General features: G+C 43.1%; 1 protein-coding gene across 1 annotated transcript in view; it reads left to right on the top strand.

The window, feature by feature from the left end:
* Window positions 1-3,903: 3,903 nt before the first annotated feature.
* Window positions 3,904-24,009, top strand: part of CACNB2 (calcium voltage-gated channel auxiliary subunit beta 2) — a gene marked incomplete at its 5' end in the record, with an annotated part of 409,075 nt that continues 388,969 nt past the window's right edge. The window contains 2 exons of the mRNA XM_082620014.1: window positions 3,904-4,023; window positions 14,581-14,673. Of these exons, the coding sequence (XP_082476140.1) occupies window positions 3,904-4,023; window positions 14,581-14,673 (213 nt within the window). The remainder of the gene's footprint in view (window positions 4,024-14,580; window positions 14,674-24,009) is intronic.

The following is a 24,009-nucleotide window of genomic DNA, read 5'->3' as shown; positions in this document are numbered from 1 at the left end:
CCCATTTTACATTTGGTAGTGTATATATGTCAATGCTACTTTATATACTTTTAAATAACCATCTGTAATTCAGGGAATTCATTTTATAGCATACATTTCCAAAAAGCAAATGTATAACTTAGTGGAATTATCATAGCAAGTTAGGCCAGTGGCTGATACAGGTATATCCTTATGAAAATGCTGTTAATAATGGTGGAGATCCAGAACCGTGAATGAGGTGAAAAATGATTTACTAAGTAAGATAAGAAATCACATTGGTGTATATCTGTCCTGAAGAACTCTTACTCCAAGGTCTTAAATACAATCACAAATCTACAAATCTACAAGCAAGAGAGGAGAAGTAAAGTAATTATAATCACTGGTTCTTCTACTTACAGGGGAAAAAAACACCCCAACTCTTTTAAACTTCTGGCTTCCTTGGCCAAAGTTTCTTACCAGCCTCTGTCTTCATTTTAGAGCATTAATAATGCCCAGAATATGCCTGTCCATTACGAAGACTAATGAGCATACCAGCGTTCACGTACAGCTTGAGCAAATTAGTCATCTGCATTTAAATGCCTTGGCTGATGATTGTACATCCATTATTACTGGGGTGCATCTGCATACCTTTTAACATTGAAAAGAATTGGGCTTTCCATATCAAATTTTAGCTTTTATCTGTGGCTTTTAAGTACTGCCCAAGCCAAGGTAGGTTACAAACAAAACTGACCATAATAGAAAACATCCACCATAAGTTTCCCAAGCATTTATCCCTCTATTTATTCTGACATTGTTCCCTTTTTCAGGTAGGGGTAGCACTGTGTTACTTTTTACTTGAAAACTTTTACAAGTCAGACTAGAGTCTGAATGGGTACATTGTATTGTGTTACTGCTCAATGCAGGCTAATTAAATGAGCGCAAGTTTTTAAGGAAAGAATTAATATAATCCTTTCAGGGGAGTCGTGATTAGGTAAATGTCTTTGTTAAAACTTGCAAAGTTATATGCTATGTTTTAAGGCATGTGAAGACAGATCATTCAGTCATTCACTCATTCATTTGTGCAACAGGAGTTTTCAGGCTCCAACTAAGTGCCAGACACCATGCTGGATGGGGGATGATAAAATGAGTAAGACCCAATCGGCTATCCCCAAGGAACTCTGTCTAGTGGCAAAGAGAAACATAAAAACAAAGAGTTGAGTATCAAAAATTAATGAAATGAATAAAATATACTCTATCACATTTGAACCTTTAATTCAAACTTGGCTTGGCTATAAGTATAAGCATTATTTTAAATGATTTTCAAGGTTGTTTTGCTGTTTTGTGGTCTCTGTAAAAAAAATCTGATGAAAGATAAAATTTAACTTCCCAAATGGTCGTAATTGAAAGCGAATGCACAGATATTTGAGTATACTATAAGAAATCAAACATGTCATGGGGAAACACTGTTTCAGCAAACCTGGCATTTTTTAAAACAGTGTTAGAATTCATCTGTCATTCATTCATTCAAGAATGTATTAATTGGTTTCTAAGTGCTTACTAACTAGACTTTAAGCTCCAAGATTTCTGGGTTTTGTTGTCTGTGCTCATCCAGTGGCAACAGTGGAAGCTTGATATATGCTTGATTGAACGGATATTGAAAGAATTCAGGGGGAACGGGCCAGATTCTGAATGTGCCCTGGTGAATAACCATGGCTCCTGTCCATACAGTGCTCACACTCTAATCTAGAACCAGATTTAATGTTATCCCTAGTCTTTAATGCTCTTGAGAGATTTAAACTCTCTTAAGAAAACTGAACAGTTTCATTAACTGACCTAGAAGAGTGATGCCATCGGCAAATCGTGAAACTAAAATAATAACTCCAAAACTTTAAATACAATGTCTTTTCCACTTTTGTATGTACATACATGCATATATATATATATATATATATATATATATATATATATATATATATACACAAACATGCAAAAGCACTGCTGATTGCTTTTTTTTTTTTTTTTTTAACAAATCTTAGCCAGGGTTTTGGGAAGGCTATTAGCCATGGCTGTGAAGCAGAGGGTGCCCCCTTCCCTGGCTGGCTGGCCACCCACCCACATCCTAAACAACAGCTTCCCAGCTCCCCTGTCTGTTGCTTTTCAAAATGTGACTTTATTATTATCGTCGTTGTTGTTAACCAATTTTTCACTGTTTCTGTTTAACACTCAGTCAGGTTTTTCCCCCTATTTTGGAAATATGTATGTATGTATTTTTCTTCCATTTTTATTGCGATTTAATTGAAATAACACTGCATAAGTTTAAGGTGTACAGCATAATGATGCGACTTACATACACCATGATTATCACAATAAGTTTAGTGAACATCCATCATCTCATATAGATACAAAATTTAAAAAAACAGGTAAAAATTTTCCTTGTGATGAGAACTCTTAGGATTTACCCTCCCGACAACTTTCGTATATAACAGACAGCAGTGTTCATTACATTTATCACGTTGTACATTAACTCCCTAGTACTTAGATATCTTACAACTGGGAGTTTTCACCTTTGACTGCCTTCAGCTAACCCTCTGGTAACCACACATCTAGTCTCTTATTCTGTGAGTTTGTTTTTGAACCTTCAGTCACACTTAAATAAAAATGACAGTTTTAACCCCGAAGATTAAGAAAATCAATGACATTTTGGATATGCCTAACCAACACCTGTTCTTTAAGCCTGACTCAAATCACTGTATGATGGAGGTGGATGCGTTTATCTTTGAGAAGAACAAGGACTGTATCCCATAATAATTTAATACACCATGGCAAAATATAAAAGGCAGCTGAAGCCTATGGTAGTAAATTTCCGTATGTATATCTCAGTATCCAGAACTGTCTACATTCAGTTGTTACAAAACCACACCGATGCCGGGAGAACTTGTTCTACATAAAGTTCCACTGTAGTAAAAGTTGTTGAAATACGAGCTACCCTGTAATACAAAAAATACGTCTTATTAGGAATAGCTGAACGTTATGCCGTAAAGGAAACATTCTTGCTACGGCTGCTACTCTCTTATCAAGAGTTCAGAATCCTAGGGAAATGCTTACACGTCCAAAATGGGATATTAAGACTTCTCAACTCTACAGAAAGAGGGAAGAAGCAGTTGGCAAAGATGAAGACAACCCGGAGCCATAAAGGGAAAACTTCGGATTTGGAAGTGGGTCGATTTGGACCCAGGAGCCCAGGCCAGCTGCAGATTCGGGCGGGGCCGCAATCCTCGGGTCGCCGGCGGCGTTTCTCTGCTGGCCCCTCGTCACTGCCGCCGTCCAGGAGCTCCAGCGGTCGATGGGGATGGGAGGTCTTCAGTAGACACTTGCTCCCCGGGGCCGCGCGAGGCCTTGACAGATTTCGGGCGTGCAGGGGCGGAGCGCAGCCTCCCGGGTCTCCGAGGCGAGAGACCTGTTCCCGCCCGCGGGCTCGTGGGGCGCGGAGGAGCTGGAGCTCGGCCGCCGGAGAAAGGAAGCCCCCGGGCGCGAGGCCTGGCTTTCGCGGCTTTGAAAACTTTCCAGCGCGCGTGCCACGGCGACGCGCAGCGGCTGCGCCGGGGCCCCGGCGGCCCGCGCCTCCCGCGGGCAACTTTTCGGCCTTTCGGTGGCCTGTCACTCTCGCCGGTCGACGCGCCTCCCCCTGGGCTCGCGCGGCCGGAGCGCCCTCCCTCTCGGCGAGGACCTGCCCCGGCGCCGCTGGCTCCAGTGCCCGCTCGGCGCTCGCCCTGCCCGCGCCCCCCGCCGCCCGGCTGCCCCGCGCCTCGCTCGCAACCTGGCCCGGCCGCGCCCCGCGCCCTGAGCGCCGCGAGCCCCGGGCGGCCCCTGCAGCGGGGGGCGGGGAACGGAGGAGGGGACCCGCCGCCGGGGGCCGGCTGCTGGCTCCCGGCCGACCGTTCGCCAATGGTCCAGAGCGACCTGTCCAAGTCGCCTCCCACAGCGGCGGCGGCGGTGGCGCAAGAGATCCCGATGGACCTGCCGGAGAACGCGGCTTCCGCGGGGGCGCTCGGAGCGGCCGCACAGGTAGCGAGAGCGCCGCGCCCGCCCCTTTCTTTGTGAGCCACCCGGGCGCCGAGCTCCGTCTCTCCCGGCGCCGCCTCTGCCCGGATCCCTCGCCCGGCCGCTCGCTCCGGCCTGGGTCTCCCCCTCTGCCGCCTCCTCCTCCCCCCGCGCGTGGCCACCCCCTTCTCCCCTGCGGGCGCCGGCGCCCCTGCCCCTCTCCGCCTCACCGCCCCCCTCCACCGCCCCGGGCTCTTCTCCGGCTTCCATTTTCCTCGGCTTCCCCGAAGCCCGAGGGAGGGAAGGGGCGGGGGAGACCTCGGGGTCCTCGGAGGCTGCCGCGGCCAGCCCTCGTCGCCCCTTCCCGGGAGAGGCACATGGAGAGCCATGGAGCAGGCGAGCGGACTGGACCTGCTCAAGATCGTGAGTGCGGGGCGGGGGCCGGGAGGGGCTCGGCTTCCGCAGCTCCGCTCCGACGCCGACCCCGCCGGACCGGCTCTGAGCCAGGGTGGGAGTGGGGGGCGTGGGAGGGGACGCTCCGCCCCTGCCTCTCCCGTGACCCGCCTCGGCACCTGGGCGTTGCGCCGCGCGGCCGGCTCCGCTCCCCTCGTGCCCCTGGCCAAGGCTTGCCTGGACCCCTCGGCCCCTGCCGAAGAGAGCGCGGTGGGGACGCGAAAGTTTTTATTTTTCCCTTGGCCCTGAAATGTGAGCCGTCTCGGGGAGCTCCGGGACCACCTTCCCCTCCGACGAGTATTAGCGGTTTCTGGGGAGATTCCGGTTTGCTGCTCGTCGTGAAATAGGAGATGTCAGTTGCAGGCGCTGGGCACGGATAAGGTGGCTTTTACGGAAGGCTTTGTCAGGTACCGTTTGGATTACAGACGCCTCCAGTTCTCAGCGGTAAGGAGTCTCTCAACTTCTATCGTAGCAGGGAAACGACTTGAGACTCCTAACGGTGGGCTGCTTGGCGAGCCGCGGTGAAAAGGTCACGGTTACCTTTCAGGCATCACTTTTTGGAGAAGTGTGTCTTCTTTGCTTAGTGATATTGCCTTGTTGATTTCAAGCCTCCGTTTGCTAGACTGGAAATTGTAGAAAGATTAAGTAGCTTTATGTTTATGTAAAATTTCTAAATACATAATTTATATATTTGTATATGCTCGAGAGAGCGTGTTAGTCTTATTTACTGTAGTTGAGGGGGCAGGAGTGGGTCACAGTGATGATAAAATGTTTTGCTGCTTTGTTGTTTTGATAGGTGGTAGAAATTGACTGCTTTAGCTATTTTCATACTGTTAGTAATGTTGGTTCTGATGGCATGATCTTGGAGCTTTGTTGACCTTCCTTTTACCACTGGGAGTTAAGAGTGCAGACTTAAAACACATCATTCATTTTGGTTTGAGATGGAGGAAACATGTAGAAGGCAATCACTTGAATCATCAGAAATCCATGTCTTTCATACAGGAATTCCTTTCTTTCCTAGAGGTAAAACAGCTAGATTTTAGTCAGCCTCGGGCTGTTGTGCACAAGCCCAGTGGGGGCATGTAACTAACCACCTACATTTTCATCTAGCCTCTGCCAGAGGACATGAATTCTTACCAACCCCTGTCACGTTGGTTCTAGATTCCTGATTTTATCTAGATACTCACCAGGTTAGATGAGAGAGAGAGAAGTGTACTCAGGGGCCTCTGTTATTCTAGGATGAAGGTCTTGAATACTGATAGAGGAAAGGACTTTTAAACCCTCTTTTCTCTTTGATCTTCCTTCAAGGGTTTTTTGGGGTTTTGTTTTGTTTTGAGTTTTTATTCTTATGATAAAAATAGAGTTCCTGAATTCCTGGAGATCAAAGTTAGGGCAAACAGAAAGCATGACTGCATTCAGATAAGAGATACTAATTTACTTTGTGATTTATTTAGTTAAACGTAAGGCAACAAGTATTTGTGATGCAGCTGCCGCCCGGAAATGATTCAGATACGAGAAGCCACACTTTCTGCCTTCAAAGAATGTACTTTCCAGTAGCTGCAAGGGTGACAAATGGATGACAGTCGTACAGCATGGGACGCTAAGAGAAGTACTGAATCTTAGATGGTTGCAAAGGAGTCGAGAACACAAGTACTCCCTTTGGAGTAATCTGTAAGGGTTTCATGCAAGAAGCGGCATTTGAGAAGGGATTTGAAGGATGGGTCAGATTTCAACAGATTTTCAGAGAGATGGTAAGGAGCTATTCAGGATGCCAAGTCACAGCAGTTAGAAGTCTGATACGTTTGTAATCCCTAGTTTGGGAAGAGCGTGGGCAGGTACAGATTGGGCATAATCAAGCAGAAGTCTGACAGTTTGTGGCAATTTGAGGCCACATCTTGGAGGCTTTGGAACCTGCAATGTATTGAAAAACAGAGAACCTTGGAAGGGGTTCAGGGAAGGAGCAGTATAAGAGCTCATGAGGAAGATTCTCCTGGGAATGTTCAGTAAGGTACTTTGGGGTCTTGGGAGTTTAGAGGTGGAGCTGCCAGAACGGAGATTGATGTAACAGTTTGGACAAGAGGTAATAAGGTCTAAACTGAAAAGAGAGAAAAGGTAATAGATAGGACAGAACTACAGATGGACACATTCCAGAGGCTCAGGGCACAGGAACTGCAAGTGATGGAATGAGGGAGGGAGGGAGGAATGCATATTAGAAGCAGGTAAGAGGTATAAATATTCAGCTGCATCGGCGTCCATCTCCTTGCTCTCTCTACCTTCCAAAAATGAAAGCAGTTTTCCTTGAATCGTGTTCATATCACAGCCATTATTTGGGGGAAACATTGCCTTGTTTATTTGAGATCTAATAACTCATGACATCACAGCGCAGTGAAAACTTGGCAAGGCATCTTTTCCATGTCTCTGGGCAGGCCAGGCCAGCAGTAAAACAGCCTGAGAAAAAAATGCTGTCTCTGGAGCATCTCTCTGTTTTAGGACACCAAGTCATAGTAATTCTCCCGAGAAATGGAATTTTCATTTGCAAACAGTGTCTCTCAGCAATCATGGGTTTTAAGAACCCTTTCTCTTTCACCTCTGGAGTACATTGGGAGTCCTATATGAGCAAAGCAAAAGATGGACCTTCACAGACTGCCCATTGTTCTTTTTTATGTCAAAAATCCTGCCTAGGAAGGGGGCACCTTCATACACTCCAACCCCTTCCCCCCAGCACACGGTCATAAACAAAATAGATCTATTTCCTACACGAGAAGTGAGTGACAATCTAACTGCAAATTCCTGAAAGTTCAGATCTAAACAAATTGCATCCCTTTTTTAGGTAACCTGTTGGACAGTTTCAGGGCAAACTTGGACACAGTCTGCCTCCAGAGTCAAGGTGCTAACTGAACGCTGTCCCTCCAAAGCTCCAAATCTGTACTGTCCACCATGGTAGCCACTAGTCCCATGTGGCTTCTGAGCACTCGAAATGTGGCTAGTCTGAACTGAGATGTGCTGTAAATATAAAATACACATTTTAAAATACATAAAAATACAGGTAAAATAAGTACACAGATTACAGATCAACTAAAAATGCAGATAAAAATATAAAATACAGATTTCAGAGACTTCATAGGAAGCAAAGAACATTCTGCATGTCATTAGTACTCTTACATCAACTGTGCGTCGCAATGATAATATTTTTGATATATTAGTTTAAGTCAAATACACTATTATTACAATTCATTTGACCTGTTGCCTTTTACCTCTTTCACAGAGCTACTACAAAATTCCTCTTATGTATGTCACTTCTATTTCTATCGGACAACGTTAGTCTAAAGTACAGCCCTGGGAATTCTCCAGGGAGCTGGACAGATCTGGATGGAGGCTGGGTGGACGCAAAATCCGGGTGAAAGGAGCTGAGTCTAGCATGGCAGCAGAGGAGGGAAAGAGTGAGAAGGAGAGCGGTATCTCAGCACTTCAGGCCTTAAAGAGATGGTAACCAGCACCTGCCGTCACACCTGGAGGTGAACAGGCAGTAAGCAGACGGCCTGTTTGCTTTGCTCCTGGCAGCAGCCTGAGTCGTGGAGCCGGGCGGCGCTTTATCTGAAAAGGCGGCAGCCCTTCCCCCCAGGTCAATACCACTTTCCAGAAACTTTGCCAGACACTTTCAGGTCCAATTCAGTCTTTGAGGTCTCTCAGCATAATGGACGTGGGTACTGGGCTTTATGTTTTGCCGCCCCCTTTTCTCCTGACCCCCATCGCTTGCCTCTTCAGTGGGATTTTGTTCTTGTGCTGCCCGGGAGAAATTTTAAAACCTGCTCGTCAGAATTTCTGAGTGTGTTTTAAAATGCGAGACATAATATCTGATGATTTGAGTGACTGGAGGTTGAGTTAGTCATGTGGTTTTATGTTCCCGTTCTTTTTGTCTTTCCTTTTGTGTGAAGAATTAGTTTACCTGTTGCTCTACTTGATTGCATTGAATTATGCAGTCTGTAGCCTGGGTCCTTTCAAGAGAAGCTGAGCAAAATATGTTAACGCTGCGGGGGGTGGGTAGGGGGTGGCCCTCTTTGGTTCTGTGACCATGGGGACATGTCTCTATCCTACCAAGAGTCTATGGCACACACGGACTTTCACAGTAACAGGGAGTTCGGGTTAATTATGACACCTTAATTAAGTGACTGGGTCTGTCTTAGAATTCTTTCCAGAACTGGCTGGAGGTATCGATTGTGAAGAAGGCAAGCTTGGCCCCTGGGCATCTCCCGCCCTGGCCTCGTCCCCCCACCCCCTCTACCTGCAAGACCCCCTAAAGAGTGCTATTTATGCTGCTTCTTGAGTCCTTTCTGCTTTTGTGTAAACTGATCCATATAGAGAACTTGATTCCCCTCTTTCCAGGGAAAGAATGTCAGTGACTTCTCCCCCAGTGAAAGATCTGACAGCCTCATTCACACTAAACTGTTGACAAATGAGGACATTTCATGTCTGATTCCTCTCCATTTAGTTTCGGCTTCCTTCGCTTCTGACTCTAAAATGAGGAAAGTCTGCAGTTCGAAGGGATAAATATCAATGAATGCTCATCAAGAGGGATAGAAATTAATTTCAGGCATCAGCATTATGCTCATGGGGAGCAATTCATAGGTAGGAGAACTGTCACCTTATTCATCAACCACAGAAGCGACATTTTTAAAGCTGCCCCCAGGGGCCGCCAAGGCAACTTTGTGTGCAAGGCTGGGCTGAAGTCTCCACTTAACTGGCAACTTCTGTAATTAACTGTTACCGTCTACTTCAGTCATACAGAAATTAGATTTCATCTACCTGTGGAAATGTGACCATTTATTTGCTGATTTTTAAGATTACAGTCCAATTTGAAAAGTATTTAGTATGAAAGAAGACATTCACATGAAACTGATATTAACATCAGGATGAATGGTGGAGATCTTTTTAATAAGTCATTTATATATTTGTGGCAATTTCTTAAATTTCTTTCTAGTTTCTGAAATCTTACTTACTTTGGCTGATGTTTTAGGAGAAGTAAAGGAATTCAAACGTATGGTTTTCTTTTTTCCTACTTGCTGTGGTGACTTCACTGGTTTTTTATTAAGCTGTATATAACCAAGAGGCAATTGAGTGGGAATTAGTGACTTTTCAGACGGTGTTCCATAAGGATGTAGGGGTCTGCATATGTCATGGAGAGTATTATGGGTTACACTTAGCCCTCTGGACATACCCCCTGTCTCTTCTTCCTTTTACTTCCTGAAACTCTGGCTCTAATTATTAATTGTTTCATATATCGGATGTTTATATACTTAGTGTTGTTAAAAAAAAATTTTAGAAACCCCAGTAGTCGTAAAAGTAGCTGCATTTGAAGTAGCCAATTAAGAAAACTATACTTCTTTTCCACATTTAGGCAACTAAATATTTGAATACTTAATCTTTCCTGTCTTTTATTATTTGGGTGAGGGTTGGCCTTCACTTTTTTTTTTTTTTTAATTCCTTCGTATGAAACACTCTGGTCCTTATTTTCCAGAATTTTGAATAACTAATACACAAGTCATTTTAGTCAAATGGACTTAATTTTAAATATGCATGGAATTAAAGGCAACTTCATTTGGTAATGGTGGTATAAATTTTCACCAACCTTTTTTAAAGTACATAAAAATGGACTATTAACTTTGCAAAAGTTGCTTTAGCTTTGCTTCTTCTTGATCCTGGATATTGTTATAAAAAGTAACTAGTCATTGAGGTGTCATTTGACAGGTAAATTTTTTTAAAAAAGGAGATTATAAGAGAGAAATTACTGCTGAAATTAGTAAATAGAATAGAGGTGTAATTAAGCATATCTATCTTGGTTTTAAGTAAATATATATAATGAATAAGAATTTGCTTTAACACCGTTAAGCAGAAACACTTTGAATAAATCATCCCTCCTGCATTTCAGTGATTGAAGAACAAGATATTTTTTCTCAAAACTATCACCAGTTTGTGTACAATTCAGTATGCCATCATTTTTTCTGTTTCTTAGTACTGTTGAAACCTGTTTCTTAGTACAGTTGAAACCTGTATTAATCCAATGTAGACACATTGCATTGGTAGCTAAGTACACCTGAAACAATGTTTGTGAACAGTGTTCCCAGGGGCCTGGAAAAATTAAAGTGACTTTTTAAATGTGTCTCATTTTTCTGCAGAGAACTGCAGCCTCCCCTGGGACTGGCTGTCTTAAATATTGTGTGGTTCTCACAGTGCCTGCCGGGCAATGTCAGCAGCCAGGAAAAAGTGTATACTCCAAAGCAGCTGAATAGTAAAAACATACTTATCATTAAAAATCCGAAATAAATGATAATGATGGAATTTCAAAGAAGCTTTTTCCATCCATGTCCAAGTGATGCTGGAAGGACACGGGGATATTGGGATGAGAGAATATTTCGTCTTTGTTCTCAAAAATAATTTATGCTCCAAATGAAGATACATAGTGTATTTGACACAGATTTGCCCTCACCTTCCCCCAAGGAAACATGTTAGGCCTTGAAAATGCTTTCAAGGTAATAAGTATTTTTCCATATGGAATAATATTTAAAAAGTTTCTTTTAATTTTAAGGAAACTTTCAGACTTTAAACGTTGTAGGCCTTGGAAGACACATTTGTCTAAACCTTTCTGTAAAAATTGGAAAAGGAAGAACATTGTTGAAAGAATGTTATTTTTCAACAGTTTACGGAATAATGTTTACAGAAGTAAGAAGAATATGCTGTTACGTGAAGAGAACCTTGTATTATGAAAGCCCAGCCTAGATTGTCTTTCCTTTTATGAAGCCGAGTTAATTAAATGCCATGGAAACACATTTGTATTATATAAATCCCTTCGATACTTGGAAGAGAACAAACATATTTAAGACAAATTTTTGCTTTAAAATTATACCACCCCTCTCACTGAGTGCAAATTCATCTAAATTGCTCACAACACAAATGTTTGTAAGAGATTTCGGCTTGTCTAAGTGCTACGTATATTATGGTTTATAAGATGTTTCCATTTTAATGAAAACCATATGAGTGTATAAAATATAACAAAAGTCTCCTTTGTAAAACCTGGACATGGTGCTTTTCAAAAAAGCAAACTTGTAAATTCTGATCATCTAATGAAGTCTCTGTGGGCCTCATCCCTCTAAACACGTTATACATTTTAGCCCAGTTTTTCTCCACTCTTCTCACTCTTATGTGGGTATCACTTTTTAAAATATTATTTTGAGTCCTTACCGTTGTGCTAGGTCTTATACTAAATGCTATAAATACATTCCTTCATTTAATACCTAAAACCACCTTGGGAGGCAAGCCTTAATATCCCCATTTTTTTTTTTTTTTTTTTTTTGCGGTACGCGGGCCTCTCACTGTTGTGGCCTCTCCCGTTGCGGAGCACAGGCTCCGGACGCACAGGCGCAGCGGCCATGGCTCACGGGCGCAGCCGCTCCGCGGCATGTGGGATCTTCCCAGACCGGGGCACGAACCCGTGTCCCCTGCATTGGCAGGCGGACTCTCAACCACTGTGCCACCAGGGAAGCCCAATATCCCCATTTTTAAGGTCAGCTATAGTAGGATTCCCGCCTGGAAAGCTCGGTGTTGAGCTATCTTTCACTTATATATATATATATATTTTTTTTTTTTTTGCTGTACGCGGGCCTCTCGCTGCTGTGGCCTCTCCCGTTGCGGAGCACAGGCTCCGGACGCACAGGCTCAGCGGCCATGGCTCACGGGCCCAGCCGCTCCGCGGCATATGGGATCCTCCCAGACCGGGGCACGAACCCGTATCCCCTGCATCGGCAGGCGGACTCTCAACCACTGCGCCACCAGGGAGGCCCCCACTTATATTTTAATGTGTAATTTTCTCACTAACTTTATCCATGTCTAGAATGAACCGGAGATGAAATGCATAGTTTAGTCTTACTGCTTCTGTCAGTGTAAGCTGTAGGTATATTAGAAGAAGCAAGTTCATCCATAGATGTTTGTGCTTGGCCCTAACCTAGTACTGAGACAAATTGTCGTACCTTTAACATCCTGTTCTTAAATGCTATCTGCTTCTTCTTTTTTTTTTTTTTTCTTTTTGCGGTATGCGGGCCTCTCACTGTTGTGGCCTCTCCCGTTGCGGAGCACAGGCTCCGGATGCGCAGGCCCAGCGGCCATGGCTCACGGGCCCAGCCGCCCCGCGGCATATGGGATCCTCCCAGACCGGGGCACAAACCCGTATCCCCTGCATCGGCAGGCGGACTCTCAACCACTGCGCCACCAGGGAGGCCCTATCTGCTTCTTCTTCTTATTACTATTCCATAAAATTTAATTTTTTGCCTTCTCAGCAAAATAATTAAGGGGTTAAAAAGCAAGTTTTTTAGATAAACAACAGGGTCCTACTGTCTAGCACAGGGAACTGCGTTCAATATCCTCTGATAAACCATCATGGAAAAGAATATGAAAAAGAATATGTGTATGTATAATTGAGTCACTTTCCTGTACAGCAGAAACCAACACCATGTTGTAAATCGACTGTACTTCAATAAAATTTAAAAAAAATAAACTGTGCTGAAAACCATGTTTTTCCAGAGCAGTTCCTCAGAGCTATCTGAGAGGCTGTCTTTCAGGCTATAGTCCTCGGTTTGACTCAAATAAAACTCTTTTCTACTCCTGTTAATAATAATTAAAAAAAAACCCACAATCTTTTCACTTCATATTCGAACATTACAACAATGGGCCAGAAAACTGTACAAAGTAGTTTAATTTTGTATAATTCACTACCACCTCTATAGCTGTTTCAACATCTCTCAAAACATTCTCTAGATCCATCCAATAATGTGAAGAATTGGCACCGGGCTTCATTCATATTCCATCTAGATCAATCTATCTATCTGTCTATCTATCTATCTATCTATCTATCTATCAACTATCTAATCTATCTATCCATCTATCTATCATCTATCTCAACTATCTAACCTATCTATCAACTATCTAATCTATCTACCTATGTAAAGGTAATGAGAATTCATACTGTAAAATATTCCTCAGCTACCATGTGCAAGGACCACCCCAGTATAGGAATACCTGTGGAATTACAAATTAAGACATGAAAAGAAGCAAAAACTGGCTGTTGAGCGCCACTGGGAACAGTACTTCATTAGGCACGAACCTCCTGCCTTCCTGCTCTCTGAAGGGTTCTGACCAGTTACTCTCCTCTCTCAGTACAACTGCCACAGTCCCTCCTGCACAGAAATGCTTTTTTTTTTTTTGCTGTACGTGGGCCTCTCACTGTTGTGGCCTCTCCCGTTGCGGAGCACAGGCTCTGGACGCGCAGGCTCAACGGCCATGGCTCACGGGCCCAACCGCTCCGCGGCATGTGGGATCCTCCCAGACCGGGGCACGAACCCGTGTCCCCTGCATCGGCAGGCGGACTCTCAACCACTGCGCCACCAGGGAAGCCCAGAAATGCTTATTTTTTTAATGCCTTATCTTTAGTGGCCTTTGCCTCTTAACCACAGATATGCTAACAGAGAGCATAAATTGTTTTAATTTACCAGTTCTGAATTGCTTTTTCCAGAAACCTCTCCTCCCTATCAACGCACTGATTTGAAATAAATATTTGTGATTCCACCAATAACTTTTAAAAAATTTTGTTTTTTTGAAGTATAGTTGACTTACAGTGTTGCATTAATTTCCAGTCTACAGCAAAGTGACTCAGTTAGACATATATATATATACATTCGTTTTCATGTTCTTTTCCATTATGGTTTATCCCAGGAGATTGGATATAGTTCCCTGTGCTCTACAGTAGGACCTTGTTGTTGATCCATCCTACATATAATAGTTGGCATCTGCTCATCCCAAACTTCCACTCCATCCCTCCCCCACCCTTCTCACCCCCCACAACCACAAGTCTGTTCTCTATGTCTGTGAGTCTGTTTCTGTTTCGTAGATAAGTTCATTGTGTCATATTGTAGATTCCACATATAAGTGATATCGTATGGTCACCCATAACTTCATAATCATGCCCATATGATGACAATCCATTCTTTGTCTTGATCTAGAACATTGTCTAGAGCTAGGTCTAGATTCCTGTGTGAGAGTCTAATAATAATCTCATTGGTCGTTTTGTCTTCTTTTTTGTAGTCATATGGAAAAGGAGCCAGAAGGAAAAACAGATTTAAAGGATCCGACGGGAGCACTTCTTCTGACACTACCTCAAATAGTTTCGTTCGTCAGGTAAGGGTGCTCTTCAGTTCATGGTTTGGAGAAGTCTGTGAAAATGAATGCACTTTTGGTTTTTTTAGAGGTGGTCTTACGGCGTCATCCCTGTGATGTATGTAGTATTATTGTGCTTGCTTTTACTTGAAGTGAAAGTTGTGCCCTTGATTGTTGTCCTAATTAATATATTTAAATTTTAAGTGAGACCATATGTGTCATAATTACACTCTCCCGGCAAGTTGGGGAAGGAGAAACGCAAACTTCATTACAAAGGATTTCTTCAGAACGGCATGAATGAACCCCAGGAGAAATGATTCCAGGCTTGGGGGGGTTTGCGGGGGGTGGGGGTAGGGAGACAGGCGGTGGGCATCCGTACCACCAGCTGTAAAGTTGAGATACTGGTCTTCCTCCAGCTGGAGTTTTCTTCTTCCCACCTGGGGCTTGAATTGTAAAAGAGAAGATTGGCTCCGCCCTTGAAACGGTGGAGGCTACTAAGGTCAAGTAGAGCACATGGTATCTTGGAGGCATAACTGAAACTGCTTTGTGGACACAGTCTTCATGTTAGTTAAGGTGGATTCCTGCCCAGGAGTTTGGAGCTGCCCCCTAGGCTGTGTCAGGATCCCTGACATGGAAACGCTCTCATCCATGGTTACAGAAAGGACTTTCATTCGCAGAGAAGAGTAGAGGCAGCCAGATCTCTGAGGATAACAGGTTACAGGTGAGGCTAGAGTCTCGTCAGGTGTAGGTGTGCGGTGTCTTCATCTGATGCTTCTGGGTGGAGAGGAGATGGGGGAGGAGCGTGCTAGAGAGAGCCCGCTTTCCTGGCTGAAGGACCTCCCCTTCCTGGCTAGCAGGCGCATAAATCAGCTCTGGCCGGCGAGCGCTGGCTCCTCAGGACGCTGGCTGGCAGCTGCGAGTGCTGCTCCCTCTCTGCTGGAAAGGAAGCCATTTTCCGCGCTGCTTTGGGCGTCCTTTCCCCTCGTCTCTCCCCCCAGTTAGTGAGCAGCAGTTCAGCCCAAACGTGTCGACCTGTGGCATCCGCGAGGCTTTTGCCCTTGGCTTGTGGCTGCCTCCTTCCACTTTGCCAACACAGACAAACGATGCTCCGTCTCCGGCCGTCCATCCCGTCCTCGCAACGTCAAGGGCGCCGACGGTAAGTCTGAGTAACTTACAGGAAAAACTCTGGCTGTGGTCTCCGCTCGTTGGGATTGTGTCGGTTGTGGGAAGGTGGAAAAAGACAGCTGGTTAAGAAGGAGAGGAACTTCTGTGTGGCCAAGAGACATTTGGAAAGAGAAAGGAAGGTGAAGCCACGTGAGGGCCCACGCTGGAGCCATGTTCTGATGGTGGCAGAGAAGCCGGGAGGGGTGCGAGGGGCACGGAAGGTGTGTGCGTGGGCCTGATCTTGTCGTGGGCAGAGTTCAGGCATCAGGGTCCTGGGTCTGAGTGAAGAGCCTTGAGAGATAGTGACTTAGCTTAGGTGAGCCTCTTAAACGAAGGTCGCTCGAGGCCTTTCCCGTTTCAAGCCTCCATATTTATTCTGCCTCTGGGCCCCGGAGATTGACCCTGGGGAGTAATCATCTCAGGGCTGCACGCTGGAGTACCTGAAGCTGAAACCAATAAGCTTTTTAGGACTCAGAGAGAGTGCAGCAAAGCCACACAAAATGAGAGGCAGCTGGTTGAAACTTCGTGGAAAGAAAAACCGCCGTGTTTCAAGTGAGCAAGATATTGTGATAGAAATAAATTAGGGCTCCTTGAGCTCTGTAAAAATGTCTTTTAAAGGCATTCGCCGGGTACCATTTTCCAATTGTCTTGTTGGCTGTGAATTGCCTTGTCCTGGAGTTTTGATAACTTAATCCGGAAGGTTAGGAGGGGTTGCTACACTGGGTATGGTAACTGGAATTGGTTTTTCCTTGTGATAATTTCCTTCTGACTTTGTGTTCTTGGTGACGTATGAGATTCTGTGTGTGAAACACAGTTGTAAATGATAAAGGGAGCTACGAAACGGCTTACTATCAATTTAGATATATATTGCCATGTTTTGGCATGTCAGAGGACTGAAAAAATCTATCCTAAAAGTCTGTCTCGTTGAAATAAAGGTCCATCTCCTTGAAACAAAGACCCAGCTCCTTGAACCTCAGTATAATGAGGTGCTTGCTGTGGCCTGGATTTGGGGTTCTGATTATACAGGCATCATGAACCCTGAACTGCCAGCTTGTTTCTATCACAGAAGGAAAACCAGAGTCTTTGGCAAGAATGCTGAGTCAAACATTGTATTTTTCCTTTGGTAATTTAATCTCTATTCTGTTAGAACCACATTCATATTTTGCTACCATTTGAATAATAAGCAAAAGCTACTATGGCATAGCTAAATATTTAATAGATTATGGTTTCATCAGAGGATCTGCAGAAATGCGGGGTAGGTAGTAACAATAAGTATATGTTAGATTAAATCATTTGAAAGCACTCCTTTTGAACGTTTTTTTACCATCAGTAATTAATTGTTTTGTTAAGCAGGTGACATGCATCTGTATATATTACTTGTCTGTGGCTAGGGCATGTGTGTAATTGGCATTGGAATGGTGTTTGGTCCATATCGCTGGGTTCTATTTAAAAATATAATTAGATTTTATTCCTGCCCTTGAATTAAAAATACTTTCCATATACTGTTGAAAATCTTAGACTTACATTTTCACAAACTGTATGTTATTAAGACTTTTTAAAACTTGGTCCTTTTAGGTGGTCTTAATAATAATGAGATTTAAATATTTTAGAGGTTGAAAATGTGAACAGTTTACATAAAGAGAAGGAATTTTAATTTTTTTAATAACAGAGAGAGTTTGTTATAGATCACATTGGGGACCCTTCCCAAATCCATATGTTGAAGCCCTAACCCCCAATGTGACTGTACTTGGAGATGGGGTCTTTAAAGAGGTAGTTAAGCTTAAATGAGGTCATAAGAATGGGGCCCTGGGGCTTCCCTGGTGGCGCAGTGGTTGAGAGTCCGCCTGCCGATGCAGGGGATCACGGGTTCGTGCCCCGGTCCGGGAAGATCCCACATGCCGCGGAGCGGCTGGGTCCGTGCGCCATGGCCGCTGAGCCTGTGCATCCGGAGCCTGTGCTCCGCAACGGGAGAGGCCACAACAGTGAGAGGCCCGGGTACCGCAAAAAAAAAAAAAGAATGGGGCCCTAATCTCGTAGAACCAGTGTCCCCACAAAGAAGAGACACCAAGAATGTGCACACACACAAAAATAGGCCGTGGAGAGGATAGGGGGGAGAAGATAGCTGACCCCAAGCCAAGGAGAGAGGTCTCACCAGGAACCAACCCTGCCAGCACCATGGCCTTGGACTTCAAGCCTCTAGACTGTGAGAAAATATATTTCTGTTGTTCTGTTACGGCAGCCCTAGTAAACTAATACAGATATGTACACAATTGGGCTTGGCAGTAGGCCAATTTTTTTAACTTTTAAAATATTCTTGGGAATTCCCTGGTGATCCAGTGGTTAGGACTCCACACTTTAACTGCCAAGGGCCAGGGTTCAGTCCCTGGTTGGGGAACTAAGGTCCCACAAGCTGTGGGATCCACAAACAAATAAACATTCTTATTGCTATATAACATATATGCTGAAAGATGCACAAAGTATAAAGTGTTCAGTCTGATGAGATTTCACAAAGTAAACACTGCTATATAACCAACAGCCAGGTCAAGAAATAGGTATTACCAGCACCGAGGTGCCCCCTCTGACCCTTGCCAATCATTACTCCCTCCTTCCTCCCTAAAGGTAACCAACCACTATCCCTTCTTCTGAGACCATAAATTCACTTGGCCTGTTATGCAGATTTTATAGAAATGGAATCATTTTATGTCTGAATTCTCTCACTCAACCTTACCATTGTTATATTCATCTATGTTGTATGTTTCAGTAACTGGTTCGTTTTCTCTGCTGGACAGCCTTCCATTGGGTGAACATACGACAACTGATTTATCCCCCTACTGTTGCTAGACATTGAGTTGTTTCCAGTTGGGTTGATTGAGAGGCATGCTGTGACATGCATTCTTGTATCTACCTGTGGTCTACATATGATTGCATTTTCTGTTCAGTGAATAGAGTGGAACGCTGGGTCGTGTGTTCAAGTCAAGTAAACCCTGCAGAACACTTTTCCAAAGTTGTGAACTAGTGTTTACTCCCTCAAGCAGTGGAGAACAGTTTCAGTTGTTTCACAGCTTTGCCCACACTTGGTATTGTTGATGGTTTTTCATTTCAGTTGTTCTTATGACAGCGTAGTCATAACTTATTGTGGTATTAATATCCATTTCCCTGGTAACTAAGCTACAGTTTACCTGTGGCTGGATCTAGGGAGCATTGTGTGATATATAATATATATATTAATGAGTGTATATATATTATATAAGATATATAATATATATGTAAGTTTAGACTCTGAAAGATCTTACGATATGAAAGTGTTTTATTACTCTCTATGGTAAATAGCCCATTAGTCATTGTAATTTTGCCTATGGCTGTTTGTTGGAAAATTATAACTATAGGTTGGAATATGTTGGAACATACTGAATCCATTAGAACATGAGCATGAGTGAAGGCTACAAGTAAAAAAGTAAAAGGCATGGTTTTATTTTTTTCCAAACTTTTAGCTGTGTATTTCTAGCCATCATGTGTTTGTGTCTCTCTAACTAATTCTTTCAGAAGATTCATTAGTCTTAAGGAAGGATTGCTTATAGATAGGTTTCTGCCTTAGGCCCTCAAGCAGGACAACAGCTGCTGTAAAAGAACTTCTGTACTCTAGATCAAGGTGCCATTTTGGTAGTTGACCAGATCACTGTAAGCTAACCAAGTAACCCATCTTCTGGTTCTTCACATCATCAGCCTACTTGAAGTCAGTGATATTTCAAAGATGGGGATGAGAGGATGCCTTCCCTCATGAGCTTAGTTAATTTCCCCCAGGATGACTGGAGCTCAGGGGGAGGGGCTGAGCCCTGATCAGTAAGTGTTGCATCATGGCCACGGTCCACGGGGATTGTTGGCTGCGTGTGGCAGATATTCATGGGGCTTCCCACGGGTGGACTGTGGGAAACCAGGTTGCTGTTGGTTCTACTCTACATAAGGTTGTTGCGAAGTCACAGCCTAGCTCACCTTGTATATCAAATACTTCAAAGACAGAACTTATTTTTGGAAGCTGCAAGGAGGAGCATAAATTAGAAAGAAAGTTCATTGTGGTTTATCTGTTTGCTTTTTAAGTCTCTTTCCTTTATGTTGCGCTTAAAATGTCACCTAGATGCAATACAGGTTCACTACATACTGAACTTAGAATTTCCATAGTTCTTTTTTATGTAAATTATGATGTTAGGAGATTTATTTCAAAGGTTTTTCTTCAAGAAGCAGCGTAGTGATAAGGGCCTGGACGCTGAAGCCAGTCTACCTGAGTCTGGATTCTGCCTCTGCCGTTTGTTTCTTAGTTGGCTCTTGGACAAGTGACGTAATCTGTCTGTACCTCCATCACAGCAGCAGCGTCTGCGAAATAGGGGCCACCTCAAAAGTCGTAAGGATTACATGAGTTAAAACTTGTAAATTGCTTAGAATGGTACCCGCTACCTAGTTAATACTATTTAAGAGTGTGTTATTCTTACTTATAAATATTATTACCTATTTAGAACATTAGTTAAAACCTGAATAAGAAGTAGACCATGGCAGAGGAAGTAACAATAATGGTTATTGACTGTTATGGTTATTTGCTGTATCTTCTGTCTGTGGCTCCATCTTACAGATGAGACCATTAAGACAGAGAGCAGTAACTTGTCCACAGTCACACAACAAGTAAAGTTGGAGTCAGAATTTGAATCCAGGGGGCTGACTAGATCCTTGCTGTCCTGGGTTATGCTGCACTCCTTTGTAACAAATGCCATGAATAAATGAAAATCAATTTCACATGTTTAGTTCTTTAAGCTAAGAAAGACTTGGAGAAGGACTCCTACCAGTGTTTTTAGGACAAACACAAAGTTATTCTTTTAACTTCCTTCCTTGTAGGAAGGTGAGGATGTCTCTAGCGCTGACAGTTTTCCCTAGCATTGTGATTTTAAAAAGAAACCATTAAGTATCAGTTCTTTACTTCTTTCCTCAGAAGTTGCTCAGATTCCCACTTGGTGTCACCATTTTAGCAGACTCTGTCATTGTCATTGGTCCTGAGAAGTATAATTGGAAGAGTGTTTATTTTTTCCTTTCTCCCGTGAAAGTCAAAGAAACACAAACTTTTTGGAATTGTGAAAGTCCTTTTTTTCTTTCTTTTTTTTTTTCAATAAACTTGGATGTGAACTCAAGTCTGCATCACCTGCAGTGTCACACTGGTTGGTTTCGAGGTTTGACTGATGCTGTTGTTGGCCCGTGAATCTGGGTAAAGTTAGACATGTATATACAGCGCCTGGGTTTAACATCGGACCCCTTTAGAAATGATCTTTTGGTTCATTAGGGCTTGCGCTTTGTAAATAGGCACTTTAATTTTAATGTATTGAGGGGTGGAAAGTGTTAAACATGACTTATAGGCACCGTAATTGGAATTAAGGAAGATTCTTGCTCAAATTGTTCGTGTCCTAAAAGGTATTTAATACATCAAGCTGTGGTTATCTTGGATTTATTATTAAGACATAAAGATATCCAGGCTGTCTTTGATTGTAGTATAAATTGTTTGTAGTCTTTGGCCCTGTACTGTGAATAGATCTATCAATAAGAGGACTTCATTTCTCCTAATAATAAACCTGGAAAGGCTACAGTTCTTAAAATCCTTTGCATTTCAGGCCCGGTGTAAATTTCTAGTTGATGAAGATAATTCAATTTTCATAGAATTTAACTCTTCCCCCCAACTTCATCCAAAGAAAGGGGGAAAAAAATCCCTGAGATTTGTTGTCAGACACGGAGAAGGAGAGGGAAGAGGTGAACTAGATGTTTATTTTCGCACCAGTACCTAAGCAAGTAAATTAATTTACTGGAAGAAAACAGGAGGCTAGGAGTAGCAAGGCCCACCTGGCACTGAAGGATAGAACATTTGTGCTGTTCTTTTCAGGAGATTGTGCAAGAACTGCTAACTGTATAAATGCTTTGATCCTGCCAAGGTCAGGGAAACTATGTACATCTGCAAAGAAGAGCTGGTCATCAAAGTTAAAGCAGCTTGTGGGGTGCGGTGAGGGCAGTGTTAGTAACTGCTCTTCAGTCCCGTCACTTCTCTCTTCTATCCTCCTCTCCTCTTCTCTCTCTTTTTTTTTATTTCTTCATTTTCTTAAAGAAGTGTTCTCCCTGGCTACGTTGATGTACCTGGCAGTATTCCTAAGATGAACAACAAATGCTAAGGGGATGACTGCCAGTTTGCTTTATTTCGACGATCCCACAGCCCGGCAGCTTCCATTCAGTGTTCAGGGTACCCCGTGATCTGAGCTCTCTTCTGTGCTCTGCTGAGTGTAGCCAGGACTCACCAACTGTCTCCACGGATAATTCTGATAGGTCACCCAGTGGTACCAACTGGAGGCCTTTGTGCCAAACGTGGAGCCTTAGAAATCAACAACTCTTCTTGGACTTTGCAAGCACCATTATTTTGGTGGGGCTCACGGGGAAGAACTCTGCAACTGATCTGGGATTTTGCTCACCAATTTACGTTGCGATCGTCAGGAAGTAATCCTGTCGCGTCTGAGGGCTTCCAGGATACAAATCGGAATGACAAAATGGAATGAACCAAATATTTCACAGAAGGTTGCACGACACTTTTCAGAACATGGTATTCTAAACACATTCCATTGCTTTCCAGTACCATGTTCTTGGGGCTGCCTTTTTGGACCTTTTCTTCGTTCAGATTGGCTTTAAATACAGATGATTAATCACAGAGACACACGGTCTATTTTTTAGTTTTGTTTTGCAAAAGACAGATTAAACTGTGATAATGATTACAGACTCCAGGCCTGCATAGACTGATATGTTTAAGGTTGGATAACTCTTTCAGCCCTTAAATACTGGCTTGTTGCCGTGTTAGGCTGTATTCGTCACAAACACAACTATAAATAATAATGCAGCAGATTTATTGCCACTGTGATTTCCTGTAAATGTCTTTCTATCTTATTAGGCATTCATTTAGATTTTGTGAATGGCAGAATCTGTTCTGAGTCCTCTGAAGAACTCTTCCTAAATATATTAGTATAAAAATATCGAGGTCTTCAAAAAGCCCATTGTTGTTTCCATGGTGTAGGCCTTTGTTACTGAGAATGTTTTACTTTTTTCTTTTAGTTGACATAAGTACTTTACAAAGTATTTTTTTAAAGTCCTATTTTGTACTTCACCATATCATGAGCTTTTAACATGTCTTTTTCAACACAATTTTTGTAGGAGAACAAGGGCATGGTTATATACCAACCTTCCTCATTTTCAGATTGTTTTCATGTATTTGGAACACCTACCCTGTATAAACTAGTTTTGATTAGGTTTCCTCATTATTAAAATAATTTTGGAGGTTGATGCATTTTTTATGTTTGCCTACCTTTTTTCCACTGAGATCAAAAAATATCACTTTACAACCCAGAATCACTTCTGTAGGTGTTTTTAGTTTTTAGACTCTCAGGTATATTTCAAATTATAATATACTTTCCACTTATGCCCCATTTTCTTCCATTATGATTCATCTTCTGCTTGGCCAATCCATGCAAAGTCCTAGCTAAATTAGCCCCACTAAATTCATTGAAAACGTACAGGTGATCTAGTATGGAGTAATTAGGGTGGCTAAGAAAATGGGGTTCCATTAAACAGTGAACTTTCAGTCACTTTTCCGAGTCGTGCTGAAGTGAAGGTCAGTTACTTTCCTCCAAGTTAACTGTTCACATGTCTCAGGTCTTCACAGGCGTCCTACCCAAGAGAGTAGGCTGATCCAACCAAGGATTAGTTGTCTCTTTCCTATTCTGTCTTTCATAGATGTAAATATCATCAGCTTCTCTTTGTTCTCTATTAATTTGTTTCTGGAAACCTTCATGCCTGATGATTATCAGATGCTAAAGAAGTCCTTTTTGAGAGTTTGGCTGATGTCTCAGAAATATTTGCAACAGTTCAATTCAACAAGTATTCCCATCTTATCTCATCATTTTTCCACATTCATGACCAAGCATGTGTCTTTACTGCAAAGACCTGAGATGGAGAAAAGGAACGGTTTCTCCCACCCCTGCCCCAGATCTTACCATGATGCTTCCTTTCACCCTCTGCTTTTTTTTCTTTTTTTAGAGTTTTTATGAGTTTATTTGTAAAACATTTAGAATAGTGGTTCTCAACTGGGGACAATTTTGTCCCCCAAGAACATCTGGCAATGTCTGGAGA

This window comes from Mesoplodon mirus, assembly GCF_964341445.2.
Source record: "Mesoplodon mirus genome assembly, chromosome: 4".
Taxonomy (NCBI): Eukaryota; Metazoa; Chordata; class Mammalia; order Artiodactyla; family Ziphiidae; genus Mesoplodon; species Mesoplodon mirus.
Note: the sequence above shows the minus strand (reverse complement) of the source record. Positions and strands in the feature narration are given on the sequence as shown.